Source organism: Sus scrofa, chromosome 4 (genome assembly GCF_000003025.6).
Source record: "Sus scrofa isolate TJ Tabasco breed Duroc chromosome 4, Sscrofa11.1, whole genome shotgun sequence".
Lineage (NCBI taxonomy): Eukaryota > Metazoa > Chordata > Mammalia > Artiodactyla > Suidae > Sus > Sus scrofa.
In genome coordinates, this window is record NC_010446.5 from 65273709 (window position 1) to 65297456 (window position 23748).

Here is a 23748-nt window from a genome sequence, read left to right on the forward strand (position 1 = left end):
GAGAAGGCAAAGGCGACACTTACCAGGAACTTGAAGTCAGGCGGAATCTCGGTAGATTTTCGTTTTGTTTTGGGTTTTTTTTGGGGGGGGAGGGGGGCGGATTTATGGCTGCTTTTTGTTTTGTTGGTGGGGTAGGTCTTTCGGGATTGAACTGGGAAGTGTATCCAATTCCCTTCAACCCGGGGCTGCCTCGGATGGTGGAAGTGTGGCAAGAGGGGATGTCCGCAGCGCCCGGCACCCCTCACTCGGCTGCGCTTGCTTTTCCCGCAGGCGGACCGCTCGCGGTGGCCCAGGATGGCTCTGCGGCTGCCAGGTGAGACCGGTCCCCAGGACAAGGAGTGCTACTCGCCCGACAGGCTTCAGAGCAGCCCCCAACACCTGGCCGCCTACTACACCCCTTTCCCGCACTATGGCCATTACGGGAACACCCTCACCACGGCGGAGGAGGGTTTCCAACCTTTCCGGCAGCTGGAGGCCCTGTCGGCGTCCCCGGCTCTGCCCCCCTTCGCCTTCCGGACAGCGCCTCCCTTGCTGAGCCCCGGGCTGGCGCTGCCGAGGGAGCCGCTCTATGATGTGCCCTGGTACAGCAAGCTGCCGACGTGGTACCCGATCCCCCACCTGCCCAGGGAGGTGCCACACTTCCTGAACAGCCCGCGCGAGTTCACGGGCGCCCCCGCCGAAAACTTGGGCCAGGTCGGCGGCCGGAGCGATGGTGGCCAGTGTTGGGGACCTGAAGTTTTCCTTCCGCCGCCCCCAGTGGATGCTTCTCTGCTACCCGAGAGGCCGAAGCCCTCCCAGTTGTTACCTGGCTCCCCCGGCGAGCGCTCTGAGGATGGCCCCAAACTCGTGAACCAAGAGAGAAAGGCATCGCCCCGTTACCACTTCACCCAGGAAGACCTGCACTTAGTTCTGTACGGGGTCATTCCCAGCCCTCAGCACCCAGCCCGCTTGCACCACGCGATGTCGGGCCTCCTGGTCCCCACCAACAGCTCTGGTAAGGGCAGTCCACAGGATCCAGGACCTGGGTGGGAGGGGAGAAGAGGTGGGAAGGAGGCAGGAGCAGCGAAGAGGCGCTTCAAGGTGGATTCGAGGCAGTGCGGGTCCTGATCCGGAGTGTACCCGGCTTCCAGGAGAGGATGGAGCTGCAGAGGTCAGGCTCACCTCCCAGCCCCATTTACTTAACTCCGCGACTCCTGAGGTGGTTTTAGTGAGAATGAGGGGGAGGGGAGAAATGGTTTGTGCTGTGGGGTAATCAGGCTGGCTCAGATTCTAGCAGAAAGTACGAGGTATTTCAATGAGAACCTCGTGCCTTTTACACTGGGAGTCTCGGCTCAGCCACCTGACCTCAGCCCGAATCAGCATTATCTCTGATTTCTCAAGTTCCTTACATGTGCAAGGGGGGTTAATTACAGCATAACCAACTAGCCTCCTTCGGAGTCTCAAATAAGAAATTGCATATGTAAAAGGAGCAGGAAAAAAGACAGGTAACATCAAAACTGAGTACAATGGTGAGCTCCAGCTAGTGGGTTGGAAAACTCGGCATGAAAGCCTTTCATACTACGTTTCATCGAAACATAAACATTTAACCCTGTCTTTTTCTAGGGTCTGATTCTCTTCCTCAGACTCTGGATAACAGCTCCCTTCAGCTCCCGGAAGGTAGGCAGGGCTCCTGGCTTGGAATCCTTTTCCCCAGCAAATGCGGTCAGTTTCCTGACTGGCATTCTTTTCTGCCTTGGGATCTTCCTAGGTCTCTGCCTGCGGCAGACGATGTTTGGTGAGGTCGCACATTTTGGTGTGTTCTGCAATAGCCTCGTGGCCAAAGGAGTCAGGTTTGGACCCTTTCAGGGTAAAGTGGTCAATGCCAGTGAAGTCAAGACCCACGGAGACAATTCTCTGATGTGGGAGGTAAAGTTCTTAACGGTGGGGTTGGCGGAAAGTGGGGAGGGAGGCGGGTGGGGAAGAACCTTGGCCCCTGCTCCTCTGGGAGGGGGGACTTTGTCTCTCTTGGGGCCATAACCCGCTGTCTGTGCTGCCTCTTTTGCAACATAAAGGAAAAGAAAGGCAGATGTTCCATCCAAAAGGATTGCACCTCTGCACGGATTCTATGTATTTTTTGGTGCCTTAAGGCATTTTCATCAGAAGATTGGCCATGGAATATACATTTAAAGAATCGATACATTGGGTTATATGTATACACAAGCCAAATGCTTTAAAGACTAGTACGAGGAATACGCCAAGGGACTAAAACCAGATTTAAAATTTTTGACATTTCCCTTTGAGGATTTTTAAAAACTCATACTCTTGACTCTGTCCGAGGCAGGCTGGTAGGATTGCAGTTTGTCAGAATTTATCAGATTATTCTACCTTGTCCTGAGTATCTACTTCAAGGATTATCATTTAGGAAAATGATCTGAAATCCAGACTTCACAGGATTCTCTGTAATAACAAAACATTAGAGATGGTAGAATTGCCAATGGCAGAGAAAGAATTAAATTATGGCTTTGTTGATACACACGCAAACTAAGTCTAGAGAAAATACAAAACCAATAGTGGTGGAATTAAATGTAATCCCCTATTTCCCTTACCTCTGTTTATGAAATTAACTTATGCTCACTAGAAATTTGGAAATCAAGGCAGTGACAAAAGAAGACTCTTTTTAAAATGTCACATCACCTGTAGAGATATTTTTAAACTAATAAATCTGTTTAAGCTGAATAATATTAATAAATCTCTTCAGTGGGTCAAGGTTGAGATTTGAATGTTGCATTTTTAATAAATAAATTAACTTTATAGGTTAGAGCAAAAAAAAGTACCTTTCGACCTTTTTGTTGGATTTCATTTAGATTTTTGAAGATGGTCATTTGAGCCACTTTATTGATGGAAAAGGAGGTGCTGGGAACTGGATGTCCTATGTCAACTGTGCCCGTTTCCCCACGGAGCAGAACCTAGTTGCGGTGCAATGTCAAGGGCAGATATTCTATGAAAGCTGCAAGGAGATCCACCAGAACCAAGAGCTCCTGGTGTGGTATGGAGATTGCTACGAAAAGTTTTTGGACATTCCTGTGAGCCTGCAGGTCATAAAGCAGGGGAAGCAGGCATCTGGGCCCTCAGAAGGTGAGTGCACGACTTTGCCTCACCCAGTGAGCCCCTCTGGGTGCCAGGTCAGGGCTCTTCTCACGGCACAGCACCTTGCACATGCTTGTGGAGATTCTCCCCGCAAAGGTTAAGGCAGGGGACAGAACAGGGTGTCTAACCAGCTGGCCATTACCCTGCTGGAGGAAGGTGCCCTCGTCTTTTCAGAGCTGCTAAAGCTACTCCTGTTCCTGAGGATACCTTTAGTTTGGAGTTCCCTGGGGGCCTTGTGGTTAAGGACCGGCATTGTCACTGCTATGGCTCAGGTTCAATCCCTGGCCCAAGATGCTGCAGGTGCAGCCAAAAAAAGGGGAGACTTTTCTTTCTTTCTTTTTTTAATTTTTTAATTTTTTTTTCCTGCTGTACAGCATGGGGATGAAATTACTCTTACATGTATACTTTTTTTTTTTCCACCCTCTGTTCTATGTCTAGATATGAGTATCTAGACATAGTTCTCAATGCTACTCGGCAGGATCTCCTTGTAAATCTATTCTAAGTTGTATCTGATAACCCCAAGCACCCCACGAGACCTTTATTTCTTTACTTTTCTATCCCCTCATTCACTCCCAGAGAAACAAAAGTGAATTAAATGGATGCAGCCACTGCTCAGGTGAGCCACCTTCTGATTCCTGGCCGTTAGGGCTCACATCGCTCCTGAAGTCAAAGCTTTAGAGCAGCTGTGTTTTTCAGATGGTGGCCTGCAATATCGTGATGTGGTGGGAAATTGATTTGGTGGTAGAGACCAGCATTAAAGACGGAAAAAAGAGAGAGGATAAGAATAAAATAGAATAGAAAATATTGATGCTACTCTCACTTAAGTAAGCATTGTTTGCTGAGGTTTTGTTTCTAATGGATATGTGTATGCTAAGTCTCCAATATAAAACGTGTAATTTCTTTCTTTTTTTTTTTTTTTTTTTTTTCATTTTTGGCCACCCCTCAGCACATGGAGTTCCCGGGCCAGGGATCAGATCTGAGCTGCAGTCATGACCTAAGTTGCAGCTATGGTGATGCCGGATCCTTAACCCACTGTGTATGGCTGGGGATTGAACCTGTGACCCAGTGCTCCCAAGACTCAAAGGATCCCATGGCACCACAGCAGGAACTCCTAAAACCTTATTTTCTTACCATGGGTCTCAGTCAACTTTGGGAAGCATAGTGCTACACTCTCCAGGGTTTTTTTTGTTTTTTTGCTTTTTAGGGCCACCCTTTCGGCATATGGAGGTTTCCAGGCTAGAGATCAAATTGGAGCTACAGCTGCTGGCCTACACTACAGCCGCCGCAACGCAGGATCTGAGTTGAGTCAGCAACCTACACCACAGCTTATGGCAAGCCAGATCTCCAACCCACTGAGCCAGGCTAGGGATCAAATCCACAACCTCATGGTTCCTAGTCGGATTTGTTTCCGCTGCACCATGACGGGAACTCCTACACTTTCCAGTTTTGATGTGGCTGTGAACACATGGGGATCGTGGGAGGATGAAGATTCTCATTCAGGGTTGGAACCTGGGATTCTGCATTTCTATCAAGCCTCCAGGGGATACTGAAGGTCTGGTCCCTGGGTCACATTTTAATAGCAAGGAGCTAGAAGACCACCCACCCCCTCTCTGGGAGCTAGCCTCTGGAATTTGCATTTTAAAAAAGCTCTCTGAGCAATTGGTTTTTACTTTTATATCCCTAGGAACCAGTGATCTCATTCATGGGGATAAGACAAAGCAAATTACTGTAAGAGGTGTAGTCAGATAGAAGACCTCCTCCTGCCATTGCTGAGGAGAAGGTTCAATCCCTGGCCCAGGAACTACCACAGGCCAGTGTGTGACCAAAAAGAAAAACAAGAGAGAGAGAAAGATGCATGTAACTCACAAAATATAATCATCCTTTTGAAAAATTTAACACTGTATCAGAGCTATTAAAATGTTCATAGGAGGAGTTCCCGTCCTGGCGCAGTGGTTAAGGAATCTAACTAGGAACCAAGAGGATGCAGGTTCAATCCCTAGCTTTGCTCAGTGGGTTAAGGATCTGGTGTTGCCGTGAGCTATGGTTTAGGTCGAAGAAGACTCGGCTCGGATCCCGTGTTGCTGTGGCTCTGGCGTAGGCCAGTGGCTACAGTTCCGATTCAACCCCTAGCCTGGGAACCTCCATATGCAGCCTTAGAAAAGACAAAAAAATAAATAAAATAAAATAAAATGTTCATAGGAGTTCCTTTTGTGGCTCAATGTTTACAAACCTGACTAGTATCTATGAGGATGTGGGTTCGATCCCTAGCCTTGCTCAGTGGGTTAAGGGTCTGGTGTTGCCATGAGCTGTGGTCTAGGTTGCAGACATGGCTTGGACCTGGCGTTGCTGTGGCTGTGGCGTAGGCCAGTGGCTACAGCTCCGATTAGACCCCTAGCCTGGGAACCTCCTTATGCCGCAGGTATGGCCCTAAAGGGACAAAAAAATAAAAATAAGAAATAAATAAAATGTTCATAATGTTTGATATATCAGTAATACTCTTCTGGAAATTTATCTACAGGAAATAGTCCAAAAGGAAAAGCTTTGTCCACAAGAATTTTTTTTTTGTTTTTTTTTTGTTTTGGCTTTTTAGGGCCTCACCCACAGCATATGGAGGTTCCCAGGCTAGGAGTCCCTTCGGAGCTGCAGCTGCTGGCTCATACCACAGCCACAGCAACACTGGTTCCTCAAGCCACTTATTGAGGCCAGGGGTCGAACCTGCAACCTCATGGTCACTAGTCTGATTCGTTTCCACTGCGCCACCATGGGAACTCCAAGAATTTTTAGTATAACGTCATCCACATTAGTGAAAAATCACAAAATTCCTGATAGTAGAATAATTACCAGGTAAATGATGATATATCAGCATGGAATAATATGCAGACATCAGAGATTACAATCATATAAGCAATAAGCCTGAGGGTTATCATGGTCCGTGGCGAAAACCCCCAGTTATCTGTGCTCCACTTCTTTTTGTCTTTTTGCTATTTCTTTGGGCCGCTCCAGCGGCATATAGAGGTTCTCAGGCTAGGGGTCTAATCGGAGCTGTAGCTGCCAGCCTACACCAGAGCCACAGCAACGCGGTATCGGAGCCGCATCTGCAACCTACACCACAGCTCACGGCAACGCCAGATCGTTAACCCACTGAGCAAGGGCAGGGACCGAACCCACAACCTCATGATTCCTAGTCGGATTCGTTAACCACTGCGCCACGACGGGAACTCCCTGTGCTCCACTTCTAACCAAATCATAGCCGATGCTTATTTTTACTGTTATGACAACGGGTATTTTTGGATCATTTGTGGCGGAAAGCTTGTAAATAACCTAATTTGTTGGGGAGACTAAGGGATGAAGTCATTCGTTTGCCGTTCATAGGAGTGTTTTAGGATAGGAGAGAAAGAATCAAAATGCCTCTCTCCCTTCAAAAGAAAAGAAAGATCCTTTTTTCAAAGGCTTTTGGTGAGGCTTGGTGGACATCTTCCCCTTTAAAGGGGTCTTGAGTGGGAGGGAAGGGCCTGGGCCCTATGTGGGCGGGTTATTTGAGTTTTTGCGCCTAGTCAGTGTGTGTTTGGATGGGTGGGGGTGCGAGGTGTGAAGACAGCTCTTAATCTTTACCAAACCGAATGGTAATGGGGCAGAAAGCGTCGGTTTTGGCCTTGAGAAACCCTTGGTCATAAAGATTGAGCTGGGAGGGAGAAAGAAAAGAAACAGGACAAAATTAGGTTAAGATATATTTCCGAGGACCTGAGCAGAAAAGTAGGCGGCTGAAGCCTAATTAGTCTGGGTGCTTTGTCATTTCTGGCTAAGTGGTTGTTCTTATGCAAATTCACGGCCGAACCCTTACTCTGAATTGCGGGGTGCCTTCGTGCTTTGATTTGTAAAGGTCTGTCGTGTAGGCCCCCCCTTCCCACCCCAGGAAGCAGGAAGGCCAGGTATTTCTAACCAATGAAAATTCTCGCTTGGAGCCAAACCTGTCTCAGCAGGGGAATTCTGAGAGTATTAGCACCTCAATGAAAGCGATAGACGGGACCTGGCCAGGGATGGTCCTGGGGCTGGTGGTTGCCTTCCTGGGTTTTACTTAATAAAACGATTTATTACCTTAGCCACCTGTTGCACGTGCATGGGACAGAGTTATCAGCAAAACACCCAGTGGTTGGCTTTCCCGCTATCCTGATGCTAGAGATTTCCACCTACACACTTTGCAGAAACTCTCTTCCGGCTCTCCTCTCTCTCCCTGGGGCCAATGAGGTTTCAGAGATGCATTCACAGTCAAAGCCACTTGATCCTCTGGAATCCAGAGTGTCCTCGGCAGGGGATGCTTTTGTAGGTGGCCCCAGTTCTCTCCCTGCTCCCCCCAACACATAGACACCCCTGAGCCTGGCACCTCCTCGGCTAGAGTCGGTTGCACCCTCTCTAACCTCTTCCCCCCGCCCCGTTCCTCTGTAAAACCAGACTTAACCGTTCTCAGTCTTGTCTGTGGCTCCAGGACGGTATCACTCAATAAGTGTGTTAGGATCAAAGGAATCATCACAGTAACCCTATATGTATCAGGGAAGGCAAGATGTGGTCATCCTTACTTTATACATGAAGATTCTAGTTCTGGAATCTTTCCTCAAATTTCAGAGAAGTGAATATAAGCTAAAAGCATGTCTGGAGTTCCCTGGTGGCTCAGTAGGTTAAGAGTCTGATGTTGCCACTGCTGCAGTGTGGGTTCGATCCCTGGCCTGGGAAGAAGCTCGGATGCCCTTTAAGATCCTGGGGTTTTTTTTGTTTTGGCTCTGGCTCTGGTGTAGGCTTTGAACTTGGAGCCCAGGCTGATCAAAAAGGGACAAATATAGTGGGTATTCGTATATGACGCCAGTCGGGAACATGATCAAGGAGAGGATGACTTGCTCTTAAATAGGGCTGGGGAAGGGCTTCAAATGTACTTCAAAAGGGAGGGAGAACCTATAGCTTAAGAGATTGAAAAGAACCTATAGCTTAAGAGATTGAAAAGACAGAGCAACTGCAGACAACATGGTGGCTTTGAATTTGACATTGAACCAACTGACTACAATAATATACATTGTATATTTATATACATTAATATATGTATTTCTATTAAGGAATAAGGGTTAACTCTTTAGGTATGACAGTGACTTTAGAGTTATGATTTTTTTAAAGTCATTATCTTTTCAAGATTATAATTTGAAGTGCTGATGAACCAAATGAGAAATTAGTATTAAAAATAATCCACTGTAAGGAGTTCCTTGGTGGCTCAGCAGGTTAAGGATCTGGCATTGTCACTGCAGCAGCTCCAGCTGCTGATGAGGAACAGGTTTGATTCCTGGCCTGGGAACTATCATGAGCTGTGGGTGCAGCCAAAAATAAAAATAAAAAAAACTGGGTTCCTGTCGTGGCGCAGTGGTTAACAAATCTGACTGGGAACCATGAGGTTGCAGGTTCGATCCCTGGCCTTGATCAGTGGGTTAAGGATCCGGCATTGCCGTGAGCTGTGGTGTAGGTTGCAGACGTGGCTCGGATCCTGCATTGCTGTGGCTGTGGCGTAGGCTGGTGACTACAGCTCCGATTCGACCCCTGGCCTGGGAACCTCCATATGCCTCGGGAGCAGCCCTAAAAAAAAAAAGACAAAAAAAGAAAAAAATCAAAAAAACCCACTATGGAGGGAAGTGACACAAATGAGTTGGTCACTGTCAAAGTTCGGGGTCTGGGTACATGAGAGTTGATTGTATCATTTTGACTTTGGTTTTTTTTTTTTTTTTTTTTCCTTGTCATTTTAGGGTTGCACCTGCGGCATAGGGACGTTCTTAGGGTAGGGGTCGAATCGGAGCTGTGGCTGCCAGCCTACACCACAGCCACAGCAACTCGGGTTCTGAGCCACTTCTGTGACCTACACCACAGCTCATGGCAATGCCGATCCTTAACCCACTGAGCAAGGCCAGGGATCAAACCCGCATCCTTATGGATCCTAGTCAGGTTCGTTACCGCTGAGCCACGATGGGAACTCCAACTTTGGTATATGTTTTAAATTTTCTGTAACAAAAGGTTTTAAAAGTTGTCTTAAAGAAAATAAGACTGAAGGAAGGTAGCTGACCAAGCCACTGGCCCTTATTCCCCTGTGTTTGACAGAGTCTGCAGAAGGGTACAGATGTGAAAGATGTGGAAAAGTATTTACCTACAAATATTACAGAGACAAGCATCTCAAGTACACCCCCTGTGTGGACAAGGGTGACAGGAAATTTCCCTGTAATTTGTGCAGACGATCCTTTGAGAAGAGAGACCGGCTCCGGATCCATATCCTTCACGTCCATGAGAAGCACCGACCCCACAAGGTAAGAGTCAAGGTGATCCCTGCTCTCAGGTAAGAGTGAGCCCACCCGCCACTCCAACACTGCTTTTCCTGTTTCTTCCCAAACCCCTGAGCACATACCAAGGGCCTCCTGTATACAAGTTGCTGGGACCCAGGCCTGACAGGACAGAGTCTGTGGAGGGCAGAAAGCAGAAGAAAAAGGAAACTCTCATCAGCTGGACAACCATTTGCACGAAGGGGTTAATTTCATGGTTACTGGCGCTCATTGACACAAGTTCTGTGTTCTACAATCAACGGGCCCTGGGTTTTAATGCTATAGAGCTCTCTCGGTCAACAACAGTAGCCTTAATAAAAAGGGACATGATTGACCTGTTGCTCTAGCTGGGTTTGGGTGGCACTGGTTAAAACAGTGGCTCTTCAATGGCTAAGATCACCAGGGCAGGGGGGGAGTGGTCTAGTCAAAAATGCAGATTGACGGGGTTCCCATTGTGGTTTAGGGGAAATGAATCTGACTAGCATCCGTGAGGATGCATGTTCGATCCCTGGCTTTGCTCAGTGGGTTAAGGATCCAGCATTGCTGTGAGCTGTGATGTAGGTCACAGATGCAGCTCCGATCTGGCGTGGCTGTGGCTGTGGTGTAGGCCAATAGCTATAGCTCCGATTTGACCCCACCAAGTCAGGGGGTGGGAGGAAGCTTCCATATGCCGCAGGTGCCACCCTAAAAGACAAAATTTTTTTAAAAAAAGGCAGATTGACAATCCCAGAAAGTGTACCATGATGTCCGGGTGTAAAGACTGAGATACCTGGTTGATGGGGGACAGAGGAACTGTGTCCTCCTAGCTGGACACATGGGTTATGAAAAGCTTCATAGACAGGTGGCTGAGAGCTGAGTCTCGAAGGACAGGAGGGTGTCTGGTTTATATTGGAGGCGGAGTTGGTTGGGGAGGGGAAAGGGTTGAGACATTCCCGGCAGGAAAGGAGCCTGGCCCAGGGGTTTAGGTTACTATACCTGGCTCCGTGATGTGTGCAGGCGCTCCAGGCGAGGATGAAGCATAGGCGAGGTCCAAAGGATGGATGGCCTCTATGGTGTGCCAGGGACTTTGTAAGGAAGAAAGGCAATAGTGGCCTTAGGGAGCCATTGTCCACCATTCTGGATACCTGGTCACTTTGCCAGGTTTGGTGCAAGAGTGCCGGCTACCATTGGTCCTAATTAGGAGAAAGAGGATGGGGCTTGGGTGCAGAAAGATGGATTGGGTTGGGTTCCCTCGCTGTCAGGACTCCTTGAAGCCCCAGTTTTTTGTTTTTTCGTTTTTTTTTGTTTTTAATTTTTTTAAATTAAATTACAGTTGAGGAGTTCCCACCTGTGGCTCAGTGGTTAACAAATCCGACTAGGAACCATGAGGTTGTGGGTTCAATCCTTGGCCTCACTCCCTACAAGGCCCCACAGCCTTATAAATCAACTGGACTTTATTTTATTTTTATATTTTTTGTCTTTTTGCCTTTTCTAGGGCCGCTCCCATGGCATATGGCAGTTCCCAGGCTAGGAGTCTAATCGGAGCTGTAGCCGCTGGCCTACACCAGAGCCACAGCAACGCAGGATCCGAGCCGCGTCTGCAACCTACACCACAGCTCACAGCAATGCTGGATCCTTAGCTCACTGATCAAGGCCAGGGATCAAACCCGAAACCTCATGATTCCTAGTCAGATTCGTTTCCGCTGCGCCATCATGGGAATTCCAAAGGATGTTTGTTTAAAAAGCACGAGCTAGAGTTCCCTTATGGCTCAGTGGGTTAAGGACCCAGCATTGTCACTGCTGTGGCATGAGTGCAATCCCCAAAAAGCTCAAGCTACAGGATTAGTTTGGGTTTGTTTCGTTTTGCTTTCTGGCTAGAGTAGAGGGCAGGAAAATGTTATATGAGTCAGATAAAAAAATGTCCACTCGGATGTTATGTGGGTCATTTGCCTAAACACTGAGGATCATGGTGACTCTTGGTTTGGGGTTCGAGGAAGGGCAGATGGTAGACCAGGAGGTCCCACAGATAACAGGAATGATAGAAGGGGTGGAAGTTGGTAATAATAACCTGGGCTTCAAGAGAGGAGTTGTCTTTTTTATCTTGGTTTGGGTTTGGAGTTTTTTTTGTAATTTTTTACTGTGTTGTCTTAAACTCAGTGTTCTGAAATTTGGTCAGTATCTTCCTGAGTGGTCTGACCCTTCCTCATGACTATAGATACCTTTTAACTCTGGGTTTCAGATCGAGCAAAAATTCTTCTTAAAGATTTTTTTATTTTAGGAGTTCCAGTTGTGGTGCAGTGGTTAATGAATCCGACTAGGAACCATGAGGTTGTGGGTTTGATCCCTGGCCTTGCTCAGTGGGTTGAGGATCCGGTGCTGCCGTGAGCTGTGGTGTAGGTCTCAGATGCAGCTTAGATCCGGCGTTGCTGTGGCTCTGGTGTAGGCCCATGGCTACGGCTCCGATTCGACCCCTAGCCAGAGAACCTCCATGTGCCTTGGGAAGCGGCCCTAGAAAAGGCAAGAAAACACACACACAAATTTATTTATTTATTTGTTTGTTTGTTTTTATTTTTATTTATTCATTTATATTTTTTTTTGGTCTTTTTGCCACTTCTTGGGCCGCTCCCACGGCATATGGAGGTTCCCAGGCTGGGGTCGAATCAGAGCCTTAGCCGCTGGCCTACGCCAGAACCACAGCAACAATGGATCCGAACCGAGTCTGTAACCTACAGCACAGATCACGGCAATGCCGGATCCTTAACCCACTGAGCAAGGCCAGGGATCGAACCCGCAACCTCAGGGTTCCTAGTCAGATTTGTTAACCACTGCGCCACGACAGGAACTCCCACAAAAATTTATTTTAAATGATTTTTATTTTTTCCATTATACTTGGTTTACAGTATTCAGTCAATTTCTGCTCCACAGCAAAGTGACCAGTCACCCAGATAGATACATTCTTTTTCTCATTATCCTCCATCATGTCCCATCATAAGGTACTGGATATATAGTTCTCTGTGCCCTGCAGCAGGATCTCATTGTTCATCCACTCCAAATGCAATAGCTTGCATCTATTAACCCAAGACTCCCAGTCCATCCCACTCCCTCCCACTCCCCCTTGGCAACCACAGGTCTGTTCTCTGTCTGTGAGTCTCTTTCTGGTTTGTAGATATATTCCTTTGTGTCCTGTTTTAGATCCCAAATACAAGTGACATCACGTGGTATTTGTCTTTCTCTGACTTACTTCACTTAGTATGCTAATCTAATCTCTAGGTCCATCCATGTTGCTGCAAATGGCAAATCTTCATCCTTTTAATGGCTGAATAATATTCCATTGTACATATATACCACTTCTTTATCCACTTATCTGTCAATGGACATTTAGGTTTTTTCCATGTTTATATAGTAAAAAATACTGCTGTGAACATAGGGGTGCATATACATATATATCTTTTTGAATTATAGTTTTGTCTGGGTATATGCCCAGAGAGCTCACATATATTTTAGTTGGATATGTAACTTTAGATAGAAATAATTTCCCATGGAACTTTCAAAGAATCATTCCATTTTCTTCTAGCATTTGTTGCCAATCTGGTTCTTATTTCTCTGTAAGAAACCAGTTTCCGAGCTTTGTGAAAATTGTTCTTTAACTTTGGAGTTCTGAAATTTTAACAAAATGTGTTAAATTAGATGTCTTTTTCTTTCTTTTTTTCCTCTTGCTTTGTAATCAGTGAAAGACAAAGTATTCTTTCCATTGGGAGACACAAGTCCTAAGCGCAAAGGAATTCTTTTTTTTGCCCTTGGCTGTCATCTGTCTTCAGGTTTTTGTTCTCTCCTGGGATCTTTTTGGCCAAATATTAGGTTGAATCAGCCTCCCTGTACTTAACTTTTAATTTTTTTCATTAGCATTTCTCTGAGAGTTCCCCAGCCTTATTTTAATTTTATATTATTTGGCCTCATCATGCAGCAGCTTGATGTGGGATCTCAGTTACCAGACCAGGGATTGAACACAGGCTGGAGCAGTGAAAGCACCAAATCCTAACCACTAGGCCACCAGTGAACTCCTTACCCACCCTTATTTTATTTTATTTATTTTATTTTATTTTATTTTATTTTATTTTATTTTATTTTATTTTATTCTATTTTATTTTATTCTATTTTATTTTATTCTATTTTATTCTATTCTATTCTATTCTATTCTATTCTATTCTATTCTATTCTATTCTATTCTATTCTATTTTATTTTATTTTGTCTTTAGAGGGCTGCACCCCAGGCATACGGAGGTTCCCAGGCTAGGGATCTAATCAGAGCTGTTGCCGCTGGCCTGCACCACAGCCACAGGAACACAGGATTTGAGTCGCATCTGTGACCTTAAACCACAACTCACGGCAATGCCAGACCTGCTGTGCCATGACGGGAACTCCACACCCTTAGTTTTTTTTACATCAGATATTTGGTTTTTAGGAGTTCCCGTTGTGGCGTAGTGGAAACAAATCCGACTAGGAACGGTGGTGTTGTGGGTTTGATCCCTGGCCTCGCTCAGTGGGTTAAAGATCCGGCGTTGCAGTGAGCTGTGGTGTAGGTTGCAGACGTGGCTCGGATCCGGCTTTGCTATGGCTCTGGCATAAGCCAGCGGCTGCAGCTCGGATTCAACTCTTAGCCTGGGACCCTCCATATGCCTCGGGTGTGGCCCTAAAAAAAAAAAAAGGATTCTCGACCTTTAGCTGTCAGCTGAGTCCATTACATACACTATTTCTAGTCTATACTTTTTTGTTGTTTATTTTAATTTCCAAGAGCAGATTCACGTTCTAATTGCTGCCCTTTTATAATTGATCTACTCTTTTTGCAATATTAATTCAACATCTGACCTTTTTTGCTTAACTAACGATAATACATGTTCATTATTAGAACTTCATAGTACAGAAAAATTAGAGAAGACTTTAAAAATCAAACCCATGGAAGGAGTTCCTGTTGTGGTTCACTGGTAACAACCCGACTAGTATCCTTGAGGACGAAGGTTCTGTCCCTGGCCCTGCTAGTGGATTAAGGATCCCGCATTGCTATGAGCTGCGATGTAAGTTTCAGCCATGGCTCAGATCTGGCGTTGTTGGTTGCTGTGGCTGTGGTGTAGGCCAGCATCTGCAGCTCCGATCTGACCCCATATGCCACACCTGCAGCCCTAAAAAATATATAAATAAAAAATAAAAATCAACCTCATGGAGTTCCTGCTGTGGCCCAATGGGATTTGGCAGCATGTCTGCAGACCCAGAACACAGACTCGATCCCTGGCTTGGCCCAGAGAGTTGAAGGACCCCATGTTGCCACAGCTGTGGCATAGTCACATTTGTGGCTCGGATCTGATCCCTGGCCCGGGAACTCTATGTGCTGTGGGTGGCGAAAAGAAAAAAGAAAACAATTTTTAAATAAATAAATAGGAGTTCCCGTCGTGGCGAAGTGGTTAACGAATCCGACTAGGAACCGTGAGGTCGAGGGTTCGGTCCCTGCCCTTGTTCAGTGGGTTAACGATCTGGCGTTGCCGTAAGCTGTGGTGTAGGTTGTAGATGCGGCTCGGATCCCGCGTTGCTGTGGCTCTGGCGTAGGTTGGCGGCTACAGCTCTGATTCGACCCCTAGCCTGGGAACCTCCATATGCCGAGGGAGCGGCCCAAAGAAATAGCAAAAAGACAAAAATTAAAAAAATAAAAAAATAGATAGGTAGATAGATACAATTCAACCTCAAAGTCCCATCATCTAAAATACCCACTTTTCAGAGTTGCCATCATGATGCAGTGGAAACGAATCTGACTAGGAACCATGAGGTTTCAGGTTCCATCCCTGGCCTTGCTCATTCAGTAGGTTAAGGATCGGGCATTGCCTTGAGCTGTGGTGTAGGTCGAAGACATGGCTTGGATCCTGTGTTGCTGTGGCTGTGGTATCGGCCAGCAGCTACAGATCGGATCAGAGCCCTAGCCTGGGAACCTCCATATGCGTGGGTGCGGCCCTAAAAGGACAAAAAGACAGAAAAAATAAAAAATAAATAAAAACTAAAAACAAATTAAAATAACCCGCTTTTCCGCTCGTGCCCATAAGGACATCTGGGGAGCAGGGCACAGAGACACAGTAGATTCCTTTACTGGTTCAGAATTGCTGAGAAGATTTGACAGGAGGCATCAGAGTCAAGAGCACAGAGAAATGACAGGAACTGTTCATAGCAAGCGGATCCCCCAAATACTACCTTTTTCTTGTAGGTACAGGTCTTGGGTCTTCTGCCAGGTGCATTGCTATCATGGTCTCCACATTTGGCCCCACCCGCACTCCATATCTGTACAGTATTGAGAGGTTCCCTATAAACGCTTGTTGAATTCATTGCTAGGGGCTTGCAATTTATTTATTTATTGTTTTTTTAGGGCTACACCCACGGCACATGTAAGTTCCCAGGTTTGGGGTCAAATCGGAGCTGCAGCTGCTGGACTAAGCCACAGCCAGAGCAACATAGGATCCAAGCCATGTCTGTGACCTACACCAAAGCTCAGGGCAATGTGGGATCCTTAACCCATTGAACAAGGCCAGGGATCGAACCCACATCATCATGGATACACATCACCAGGTTCGTTACTGCGGTGCTGCCACAGGAACCCTGGCTTACAATCTATTCATAGCCTGTGAGGAAGTCAGGATAGGTATTTTGCCCATGAGACAAATCGGGGAAACCAAGATTCCAAGTTGAACTGAGTTGTTCTGGTCACACAGCTACTCGTTGGAGCAGGATAAATTCAGGCCTCTCTTATAACCCCAGTCCTTGTCCCTTCCCACATTATCCGTTGGAAGCAGCTGACACCCAAAGACTCCACCCATACTGAACAGCCTCTGGACCAGAGTCAGTGTGTCCAGATTCTACCTGTTATCTTCTGCCTTGGGATGTACACAGAATAAATACAGCAGTTCGCTCCCCCTCAGATAAACATAATGGTGATATTAGCCTGTTAAGGGAAAATGTGGTTTCAACTGTTTTCTTTTCTTTTTTTGTCTTTTTGCCACTTCTTGGGCCGCTCCTGCGGCATGTAGAGGTTCCCAGGCTAGGGGCCTAATCGGAGCTGTAACCGCCAGCCTGCGCCAGAGCCACAGTAACGCAGGATCCTTAACCCACTGAGCAAGGCCAGGGATCGAATCCGCAACCTCATAGTTCCTAGTCGGATTCGTTAACCACTGAGCCACAATGGGAACTCCTCAACTGTTTTTCTTTTTCATCTTAGTGTTCTACGTGTGGGAAATGTTTCTCTCAATCTTCCAGCCTAAACAAGCACATGAGAGTCCACTCTGGAGACAGACCCTACCAGTGTGTGTATTGTACAAAGGTAAGTGGATCTTTCTCAATTTTATTTCTTTACTTTTTGGGCTGCATCCAAGGCATAGAAAAATTCCCAGCCCAGGGATCAAACCTGCACCACAGCAGTGACAATGCCAGATTCTTAATCCACTGAGCCACCAGGGAGCTCTTGAAACTTTTTTTTTTTTTTTTTTTTTCTTTTTAGGAAGCATATGGAAGTTCCCAGGCTAGGGGTCCAGTTGGAGTTACAGCTGCTGGCCTACACCATAGCCACAGCAATGTGGGATCCGAGCTGTATCTGTAACCTACACCACAGCTCACAGCAGTGCCGGATCCTTGACCTCCTGAGTGAGGCCAGGGATTGAACCTGCCTACTTATGGATAAGAGTCAGATTCTTAACTTGATGAGCCACAATAGGAACTCCCCTGCAACTTTCTTTTAAAAGCTCCTCCTAGCAAATAAATAAATAAATAAATAAATAAAATGTAAAGGGAGTTCCCGTCGTGGCGCAGTGGTTAACGAATCCTACTAGGAACCATGAGGTTGCGGGTTCGGTCCCTGCCCTTGCTCAGTGGGTTAACGATCCGGCGTTGCCGTGAGCTGTGGTGTAGGTTGCAGACGCGGCTCGGATCCCGCGTTGCTGTGGCTCTGGCGTAGGCCGGTGGCTACAGCTCCGATTCGACCCCTAGCCTGGGAACCTCCATATGCCGCGGGAGCGGCCCAAAGAAATAGCAAAAAGCCAAAAAAAGCCAAAAAATATATAAATAAATAAAATAAAAGCTCTTCCTTGAGTCTTATTCGGGTGTCCATGGATAAGAACTTGTACCATAAAGCCTGGCTGATAATGAGTTCTTGGTAAATTAATTCATTGTCAGCCCAATCCCCATTTCCTCCACCATATAGGCTCATGTTTGCTTACGATGATCAGATTCAACCTCCTGTTGCCAAATTGGCATTTAGGGAATGTGTCATAAATTAGACCCTAAATTTACAGAGACCTGTAGCAGACATGATTAGGTAGTATTTCAGAGCATGGACTCTTAAGTGCTGCTGATATTATTGTAGTGATAAATTGATCACACACACACACACATATATATATATATGATGATACATACTATTTTGGTTATGTATTATATATACCTGTGCTGTCTATTTAGCCATTAACCGTATGTGGCAATCAATTTTTTTTTTTTTTTTTTTTTTTTTTTTTTGTCCTTTGTCTTTAGGGCTGCACTCACAGCATGTAGAGGTTCCCAGGCTAGGGGCTGAATTGAGCTATAGCTGCTGGCCTACATCACAGCTACAGCAACCCCAGCTCCAAGCCTCATCTGCGGCCTACACCACAGCTCATAGCAACGCCAGAACCTCAACCCACTGAGCAAGGCCAGGAATCGAACCTGTGTCCTCATGGATACTAGTCGGCTTTGTTAACTACTGAGCCATGATGGGAACTCCAAAATTTTTTTTTTTTAATTTTTTTAATATAGCTGATGGTAGTTGGAAATTTTAGTAACTTGGTGGCACTGGCCACATTTCAAAGGCTCAGTAGCCCCAGTCTTGGTTGCTGGTGACCACCAAATTGGATAGCACTGGAATTTGTTGTTTCTATCATTGAGTCATTTATATTTGTTAATAATAATAGCCGTAACAGGAATATAGGCTCTCTTAAGGTGACTTCTAAACTTCCCTAAGAGGAATAAAACAGGAATAAAAGTCTACCAGGGGAGTTCCCGTCGTGGCGCAGTGGTTAACGAATCCGACTAGGAACCATGAGGTCGCGGGTTCAGTCCCTGCCCTTGCTCAGTGGGTTAACGATCCGGCGTTGCCGTGAGCTGTGGTGTAGGTCGCAGACGCGGCTCGGATCCCGCGTTGCTGTGGCTCTGGTGTAGGCCGGTGGCTAGAGTTCCGATTCAACCCCTAGCCTGGGAATCTCCATATGCCGCGGGAGCGGCCCAAGAAATAGCAACAACAACAACAACAACAACAACAAAAAAGACAAAAAAAAAGACAAAAAAAAAAAAAGTCTACCAGGCGTGGAGTTCCCGTCGTGGCACAGTGGTTAACGAATCTGACTAGGAACCATGAGGTTGTGGGTTCGGTCCCTGCCCTTGCTCAGTGGGTTAACGATCCGGTATTGCCATGAGCTGTGGTGTAGGTTGCAGTCGCGGCTCGGATCCCACGTTGCTATGGATCTGGCATAGGCTAGTGGCTACAGCTCCGATTCAACCCCTAGCCTGGGAACCTCTATATGAACCTCCATATGCCTCGGGAGCGGCCCAAGAAATAGCAAAAAGACAAAAAAAAAAAAAAAGTCTATCAGGTGTAGGGAAAGGAATTCCACTAAAGAAATTGTGTCAATAGAATGGAAATAATCCGTGTAGAAAAAGGGAGTTCCCTGGTGTCTCAGTGGCTTAAGGATCCAGTGTTGTCACTGCTGTGGCACAGGTTCAATCCCTGGCCTGGGAACTTCTGCATGCCATAGGCACAGCCAAAACAAATGAAAAAAATTAAAAAACCAGGGCTGACTTACTTACTAGACCATGTGGAACCAGCACCTAAGGCAAGCGGCCATGGATTTGGGTGGACAAGGATTCAATCTGAGGGATAAATGCTCTGCTGCAGGATTTCCAGAGCAGGGACAGAATATTCCAGTGCCTCTCCTATTCCTGGCCTTCTCATTCTGATCCTCACCTTGGACTTGTAGTTAACCTGGGAACTAGAGATGCCTGCAAGGGGGGAATCAATGCCCTTGGGGCATCAATGAACTGTTTGGCATTCTGACCTCTGTGTGAGACTCTGGTACTTCAGCTGCTGGAGACTGTCCTTGTCTGGGCATCCTGGCACCTATACCTGTGCTCCTTACTGGGCAGTGGCCCAACCCCACATGTGCCCTGATACCCCAGCATTGAGTGCTTTTCTCCTAGTCCCTGCTCCCCAAACCCAAGGTCACTGATTTAACCTAGTGTTTTGTTATCACTGTCAGTGCCCCCCTCATGGAGTCATTATATCTCTAATAAATATTTGAAAATTACAAAGGTCGAGCAAAGTACTGAAGTGAATTAGGGGAAAAGTTATAAGTAAGGGAAAGAAAAAAAATGATAACAAAAAGACACAAAAACAACAAAGTACTGGAGTTCCCGTGGTGGCTCAGTGGAAACAAATCCGACTAGGAACCATGAGGACTTGAGTTTGTTCCATTTGCCCTGAAAAGACAAAAAAGTAAAAAAACATTTAAAAAATTTCAAAAACAACAAAGTACTTGGGAATCTAAAATGGTTCACAGCCACTCTGGAGCACTGGCAGTTTCTTTAAGAACTAAACTTGTAACTACCACACAACCCAGCAATCGCTCTTCTGGGCTCTTATCCTAGAGAAATGAAGGTTTATGGGTTCACACTAAAAACTGTACACAAACAGCAGCTTTGGAGTTCTTGTCATGGTTCAGCGGAAAGGAATCTGACTAGCATCGGTGAGGACACAGGTTCGATCCCTGGCCTCACTCAGGGGGTTAAGCACCCAGAGTTGCCATGAGCTATGGTGTAGGTCACAGATGCGCCTCAGATCGGGTGTTGCTGTGGCTTAGGCCGGCAGGTGCAGCTCTGGTTTGACCCCTAGCCTGGGAAATTCCATATGCCATGGGTGCAGTCCTAAAATAAATAAATAAATAAGATGGTCATTATGTGAAAGGATTCCCCCACATCCCCAAAAAATATATAGCAGCTTTATTCATAGATGCCCCAAACTGGAAAAAACCTGAGTGTCTCTCAATGGCTAAGTGATTAAACAGACAGCAGAACCTCACACTGTGGAACACGCTTCAGCAATAAAAAAGGATGAGCTGTCTGTACACAAAACTGCCTTACGAATCTGCAGAGAATTATGCCGCGTGCAAACGGCCCATCCCCAAAGGTTACATACAGTATATGCTTCTGTCTACAAAGCCTTCTTGAAGTAATAAAATTCCAGAAATAGAGTACAGATTAGCGATTGCCAGGGCTTAAGAAAAAAGTAGGAGTAGGAGGGAACTAGGTGTGGCTGTAACAGGGCAATGTGAGCATCCTTATGGGAGTTCCTGTCGTGGCTCAGTGGTTAAGGAATCCGACTAGGAACCATGAGGTTGCAGGTTTGATCCCTGGCCTGGCTCAGTGGGTTAAGGATCCGACGTTTACGTGAGCTGTGGCGTAGGTCGAAGACGAGGCTCAGATCCCACGTTGCTGTGGCTGTGGTGTAGGCCATCTGCTATAGCTCTGATTCAATCCCTAGCCTGGGAACCTCCATATGTTGCGGAAGCGGCCCTAGAAAAAGGCAAAAAGACCCCCCAAAAAAAGAAAGAAAAAAAAAGAAAAGCTTACAAACAAAAAACCCAAGGTCCATTGATTGGTGAACTCAGAACAATGAAATTAAAATTAACCCCTTGTTGTCCAGCTGATGAAGTTGTCCTTTTTTCTTCTGCTTTCTGTTCTCTGCAGAAGTTCACTGCCTCTAGTATACTCCGCACCCACATCAGGCAGCACTCCGGGGAGAAGCCCTTCAAATGCAAGTACTGTGGTAAATCTTTTGCGTCCCACGCCGCGCACGACAGCCATGTCCGGCGTTCACACAAGGAGGATGACAGCTGTTCCTGTAGCATCTGTGGCAAGACCCTCCCCAATCAAGACGCTTTCTATGCCCACATGAAGTTTCATGAAGACTACTAACTAGCCTTTAGAGATTTTGAGGATATTTCTTGTTTATGGGTGTGTCTTGTGGGGAAAAGTGATGCTTATATTGAGATGAGACACAGAGTAGTGGAACTGACCAATTAGCAGAATTTGCCAGAGTTCTTGGTTGTGGTATTAACATCCTTTGCAGAAATGTTTTTTGTTTTTTGTTTTTGTCTTTTTGCCTTTTCTAGGGCCGCTCCTGCAGCATATGGAGGTTCCCAGGCTAGGGATCCAATCAGAGCTGTAGCCAACCGGCCTACGCCAGAGCCACAGCAACACAGGATCCGAGCCGCATCTGCAACCTACACTACAGCTCATGGCAATGCCAGATCCTTAACCCACTGAGCAAGGCCAGGGATCGAACTTGCTACCTCATGGTTCCTAGTCGGATTCATTAACCACTGCGCCACGACGGGAACTCCTTTGCAGAAATGTGTTTTACAGTTTCTAACAAGAATGGAGTTCAGGTGAATTCAAAAGGACGGAGTTCCCATTGTGGCGCAGTGGTTAACGAATCCGACTAGGAACCATGAGGTTGCGGGTTCGGTCCCTGGCCTTGCTCAGTGGGTTAAGGATCCAGCGTTGCCGTGAGCTGTGGTGTAGGTTGAAGACGCGGCTCAGATCTGGTGTTGCTGTGGCTATGGTGTAGGCTGGCGGCTACAGCTCCGGTTGGACTCCTACCCTGGGAACCTCCATATGCCGCAGGAGTGGCCCTAGAAAAGGCAAAAAGACACACACAAAAAAGGAGGCTTTTTCTCTATCTTTGCCTCCTCGGGGCCCTGACTGTAATATGTTTGTGGCTGTCCCCTGTTATGTTTCTTAACAGAATAAATTCTTTAAAAATGCTGCCTGAGCTTCATTAGTTTGTAGCAAGTGTTCAGATATGAATTAAGTTCCCATCTTTATTTGGATTCATGTTAAAATCCTTAGTTTCTACCCCTCCCCTGTCACATGACAAATACCTGTTAATGGTTTGTTTAGCACCAAACAGAATTATTTGGAGGACCCAGAAGTTACTTATTTACCCCACCATCTGTGACCTGTACCACCTGGGGGAAAAAAAAGTGAGTATGAGGACCTGTTGTCATGGCTCAGTGGTAAAGAACCCAACTAGTATCCATGAGGACATGGGTTTGATCCTTGGCCTCGCTCAGTGGGTTAAGGATCTGGCGTTGCTGTGAGTTATGGTGTAGGTCTCAGACAAGGCTCCAATCACCCGTTGCAGTAGCTGTGGTGTAGGCCAGTGGCTTCAGCTCCGATTTGACCCCTAGCGTGGGAATTTCCATATACCACAGGTGTGGCCCTAAAAGCAAAACAAAACAAAACAAAGAAAAATGATTACGAAATGAAGAAAGGCTAAACATTGCAATAGACTAAGAAATACATAAATGTATTTCTATTGCTCTATCTTTCAGCCTGATCTCATTCCTGATGGAGAGACAAGTGGAATTTTTCACAGGTCTCCTAATTAGCTGGTCCATCTAGTATATAACATGAAATGGAAAACGTGCCACACACATTGTCACAAGGCTGGCACAAGCTTCTGGAGACTATTCTTCTAACGCCCAGGGAAATGGCAGACTCATCTCATATGGGGGAAAATAGCCAGCATCTAAGAGAACATCAATCCTATGAGATGGTGCCACTGAGTGAGCACTTTACAGATGAGGAACTCGAGGCTGAGGGAGGAAGGAAGTGGTACAGCATTTGCCTCTAAGGGCAAAGTCAGGTCTGCCCACCTCTGAGGTTCAGCCTCTTAATGAATCAGCTTTCTATCAACTATCCCATTCTTCCCTATATTAGGGTAAGCAGCAACACACTCTTAAATATCTACATGGAAGAGTTCCAGGTGTGGCTCAGCAGGTTAAGAATCCAACTAGTATCCGTGAGGATGCGATACAGGTTCGATCCCTAGCCTCAGTGGGTTAACAGATCCAGCATTGCTGTGAGCTGTGGTGTAGGTCAAAGATGCACCTCAGATCTGGTGTGGCTGTGGCGTAGACTGGCAGCTGAAGCTCTGATTCAACCCCTCACCTGGAAACTTCCATAAGCTGCGGGTGCAGCCCTAAAAAGGCAAGTAAGAAATCACATGGAAAATTGGAGGGCAGAATGAAAATGCATCCTAGCCACAAGCAGAGCTCCTAAGCTACTAGGTCACATCCCGAGCCCTGGGTCTATTGACCGCCTAGGATTTTTCTGCACCCTTTTTTATTCATGGTCCGTGTCTCTCCCAGTGGAGAAATTTCGCTGCAGAACAGATGCCCCTTCAGAG

At 46.4% G+C, this 23748-nt stretch overlaps 1 protein-coding gene across 1 annotated transcript; it reads left to right on the top strand.

Annotated features, from left to right (window-relative positions):
• Positions 280–21654, top strand: PRDM14 (PR/SET domain 14). Its single transcript, XM_021090784.1, has 7 exons — positions 280–994; positions 1603–1656; positions 1748–1905; positions 2844–3114; positions 9253–9455; positions 16696–16797; positions 21243–21654. The coding sequence occupies exons 1-7, from the start codon at positions 295–297 to the stop codon at positions 21468–21470; spliced, it is 1716 nt and encodes a 571-aa protein (XP_020946443.1). The 5' UTR covers positions 280–294; the 3' UTR covers positions 21471–21654.

Bases quoted from the DNA above. Each gene is read 5' to 3' on its own strand.
- PRDM14 (XM_021090784.1), top strand. From the start codon at position 295: ATGGCTCTGCGGCTGCCAGGTGAGACCGGTCCCCAGGACAAGGAGTGC. The intron at 995-1,602 runs GTAAGGGCAGTC...GTCTTTTTCTAG, and splicing joins GGTCCCCACCAACAGCTCTG to GGTCTGATTCTCTTCCTCAG. The intron at 16,798-21,242 runs GTAAGTGGATCT...TGTTCTCTGCAG, and splicing joins AGTGTGTGTATTGTACAAAG to AAGTTCACTGCCTCTAGTAT.